General features: G+C 21.3%; 1 protein-coding gene across 1 annotated transcript; it reads left to right on the top strand.

The window, feature by feature from the left end:
• The first annotated feature begins 851 nt into the window (after positions 1-851).
• LOC102678630 lies at positions 852-3,470 on the top strand. Its single transcript, XM_006614766.2, has 3 exons — positions 852-2,576; positions 2,662-2,816; positions 2,891-3,470. Exons 1-3 carry the CDS (start codon positions 932-934, stop codon positions 3,428-3,430), a joined length of 2,340 nt encoding a protein of 779 aa, XP_006614829.1. The 5' UTR covers positions 852-931; the 3' UTR covers positions 3,431-3,470.
• Positions 3,471-4,169: the final 699 nt, after the last annotated feature.

Here is a 4,169-nt window from a genome sequence, read left to right on the forward strand (position 1 = left end):
ATAAATTTAGCAAAAATTATTTATATCATCATTCAAATCATTAAAAATAAAAAATATTATTTTATTATGAAAAAAATAATATAAAATCAAAGAATACAAAGAACTTAAAATTAATTTAAGATTTAACGTGATTGCTTTGGTAGATTGAATATATGATGAATTGTAGTTGATCTACTTCCTGTTTATGAGCACAGACCATATCCATATCCCTCTATTCTTGATTTTGCGATTATAATTTATTGTACTTTTTTGACTTTTTTACTTTTAAATTTTTTTAAATTTTATAAAATCTTTGATTAAAATCATGTGATTTAAATAAACTCGTGAAATAAATAGAATCAATTATTATTTCTATGTTATAATGTAAATATCTTTGAAATTTAAATCGATTATAAAATATAAAATAAATAAAATATCAAATCACAATATTTTTTCTAATTAAATAATAAATGAAATGTAATTAATAATTTTTAACTTTATTTAAATACATATGCATTTATTATAATATATATATTTTTTATATAATTTTAATTTTAAAATTTAGATATTAAAATTTAGAAATTTAGATATATAATTTTAAAATTTAGATAAAAATTTATAAAAATTATATTTATGTTATATAGAATGATTTAAAAACATACAATTACATTTCAGATGATGAATCTATGTATTAAAAAATGTCATATTCATAATAATTATTATTATTATAAATAGTAAATTAATTTTCTAATATATCATAATAATATTGAATTCTGAGATGGCGTTTTCATCGCTATTTATATGTTACTAAGTAACGTTTTTAAAATAAACATTAAATGAATGTATATGAATAAAATAATAAAAATATATATATTAATTCTATTAATATTTTTGTGATTAACTTATGTTGCTTTATTAAATAAATACTATTTTAAATTAATACAATATTAATATGTCTGAGGATATTGATTTCATTAAAGGATATGCACAACATATCGAAGATAAAAACAAACAAAATTTAAATCTTTGTTATGCATACCCTATTATAAACGAAAGTTCTAACATAAATATTTTTACTACTGACACCAAAAATCTGCGTAAATTATATCAAAAAATTACATTAGTTGAAGATGGATTATATGTTTCTGACACTCCATTCATTTACAGTGATATTAAACTTTCTAACTTGAATCACATGAAAATCTTAGAATATGAGTCAAAACGTAAATTTTCTGGTAAATTAATAGAAATTATAATTCGTGAAGTAAAAATTAATACTTTAACCGATGACAGTGATTCTGTTAAAATTACATCTGTCTATTTACTATTCAAAAGGAAAATTATATGCAAAGCAAATAGTCCTTTTAATAGAAAATTACATAAATTATTAATTAAAAATTCTGAATGCAATAATCTTTTTATACAAGTACATATTAAAAGTGGTCAGTCTAGCATATTACCATTACCATTGCCGAAACGTAATATTGAAAACTATAAAACAGAAATAGATTTTGCAATAGGTGACAGTTTAGGTAGAATACATGCTGGAACAGTAATATATACAATTACTTTAAGTAATTATGGTGAAAGTAAAGAAGAATTATATAAGAGTCATTTTAATAAATTAAGTAACGATCCAAATGATCCACAAAATAATTTATCCTTACTTAAGTTACCGAAAAGTATTCATAAAAAACAAGTAAAATATTTTTTGCTAGAAGATCCAGCATTAATTTTCAATGCAAATTTGGAAATAATTATTTCTAAAAAAATTGAAACAGAACAAACAAAGTTACCAGATATAGTCATAATGGAACAACCTGTATTTTCTTTATTCAATATATCATTTCGAGATTTATTCCAAGTTAAACGTCCATTAGAATCTTCATCTAATATCTTCAGACATCATACAATAGGAAAGACAATTTTATCTGTTACTATTCTGCGAGGGATAGAAATACCAATTAGAGAAGAATCTGCATTAGTTCAACCATTTGTAGAAGTTGAGTGGGGTAATATAATACATTCAACTTCTATAGCAGAAGGTTCAGCACCTGTATGGCAACAAACAATGTATTTTGAATTACAATCAAGACAAAACAATGAAAATTGTATAAAATTTCGTTTGTATGATCAACATCCAGGTTGGGGTCAACAATGGTTAGGTGAAGCTAGAATTCCTCTTGAATATCACAGAAATTATCAAGAGCTTGAACGATGGGTTACATTATCTCCTTTATTTAGTCCAAGTTTATTATTTGGATATATACAGGCTAGTCCTGGCCAATCGTGTACACGAATTTATATTCTGATTAAAATAGAGCATTCAAATACTCCTAAATCAGTTGACAACATGACTATAAATACATTATTAAAAGGAATTCAACGATGTCTTATTACATCATATAAAATCAATGGTATAGAAACTCCAAAAGATGCTGCAAGATTAACAATGCTTCTACCATCATTACCTAATTATTATGGACCAATTACACCACGTCAAACATTGAATATTAAAAAAGTGGATCATTATGGAAGAGCAGCTTTACTTGCAGTATTATTACAAGGTTTTAATCTACAAACGTATGTTTTATTAGGTATGAAATAATTTTAAAAAATATATATATTTAATATAAAAAAAATGAAATCAAATTTTTTTATGAGATTATATTAATATCTTAGGTTCTTCTCAAATAAGTAAATGGACATCATTTGTTTTAAGCATTAGCGAAAATGGAACATATACATTATGGGATCCTGAAGTTGGAAATTATTATAAATTAAATGATAGCCATTGTCCTTTAATGAAAGTATCTCGTTTGATTAATCATTTTGGTGTCAGTAAACAATTATTATTATATTGATTTAAAATAATATGTGCTTTCTTTTACTAAAAGTAATATATTTTTAGATATGGGAAAATTTGCAAAAATCTACTTTACCTCACAATCTCAAATATGATGTAAAATTAAATAAAGAATGGCGATGTATTGAAACTACTACTTTAACAAAAAATGATCATACTACTCAAGTATTGGAATTAAATATAACAGAGGAAGAACAAAAGCAAATAAAAAAAACTGCTATAGATATAGAACAATCTTTAAAAGATAAATTAGCTTATTGGAGAAGTACACTTGGTTTACCAACAATCTTTAATCGACATGCAACAACTATTTTAAGAAATTTTATTTCTAAAATGGAACAATCCTTGGAAATACAATTAGATAAGAAAAATTTGAAACAGTTGTATAGAGCTTATCATGTTCATGGTTTCATTTTAAACAAACGTGAATGTCATATTGAAGATTTGAGTGAACATTTACATGCAACAAAGATTTATGATATTAATGAGACAGTTGAATTTGTTGTGATATGTCAAATACAACCTTATATTGGCAAAATTTCTTCAGTTTGGTTGGCCGTTATAATTCTTAAAAGTCGTGATTAGTTTATATATTAATGTTTAATAATATTTATTGATTATATTTTATTTATTAAATATTTATATATTGTATTAAAATTAATATTACAATACATACAATATATACAATTTATAAAGTAGAAAAAAAATCTCTTTATTATATTTAATTTAATTTAATTTTATTTTAATATTTAATTTAATTTTAACTTAATTGTAAATATTAATGTTAATTTTAATGTTTTATTAAATGAATATTTTTTATTAAAATTTCACATACAAAAGGATATATGACAAAAATAAGAATGATTTTTTTTTCTTAGAGAGATATATACATCTGCAATTTTTTGTTATCAATTCTCAAATACAAAATTTATTAAAACTGTAATAAAAAAAATATAAGTTTTTTCTGAATAAACTAATGAGTATACAAATAAGATTTATATAATAAATCATATAATATATAATATATAGTAAGTATATATGAAATTAAAAATCCATAATAAAATTGTATAAAAAAATTATAAATTATAATTATATTATTTTTAATTATATATTTTTTAAAAACAAATTTTTATAATTATAATTTTTATAAATTCAACATATTTCATAAAATTTAATTTTATAAAATTAATTATAACATAGTAGTTCCTAGATGAACACAAATGTAAATTTTTTAGATTTTAAAAAGTAAGGAAAAAGAGAAATTTATAATAATGATTTGTAGATATTCACTCATCAACAAAGTTTTAATTATATTTTTATCAAT

The sequence above is a fragment of the Apis dorsata genome, unplaced genomic scaffold, assembly GCF_000469605.1.
Source record: "Apis dorsata unplaced genomic scaffold, Apis dorsata 1.3 scaffold_197, whole genome shotgun sequence".
In the NCBI taxonomy this organism is placed as follows: Eukaryota; Metazoa; Arthropoda; class Insecta; order Hymenoptera; family Apidae; genus Apis; species Apis dorsata.

Excerpts from the sequence above, each read along its gene's own strand:
- LOC102678630 (XM_006614766.2), top strand. The coding sequence starts at position 932 with ATGTCTGAGGATATTGATTTCATTAAAGGATATGCACAACATATCGAA. Across the intron at positions 2,577-2,661 it reads ACAAACGTATGTTTTATTAG|GTTCTTCTCAAATAAGTAAA; the intron begins GTATGAAATAAT and ends TTAATATCTTAG. Across the intron at positions 2,817-2,890 it reads GTTTGATTAATCATTTTGGT|ATATGGGAAAATTTGCAAAA; the intron begins GTCAGTAAACAA and ends ATATATTTTTAG.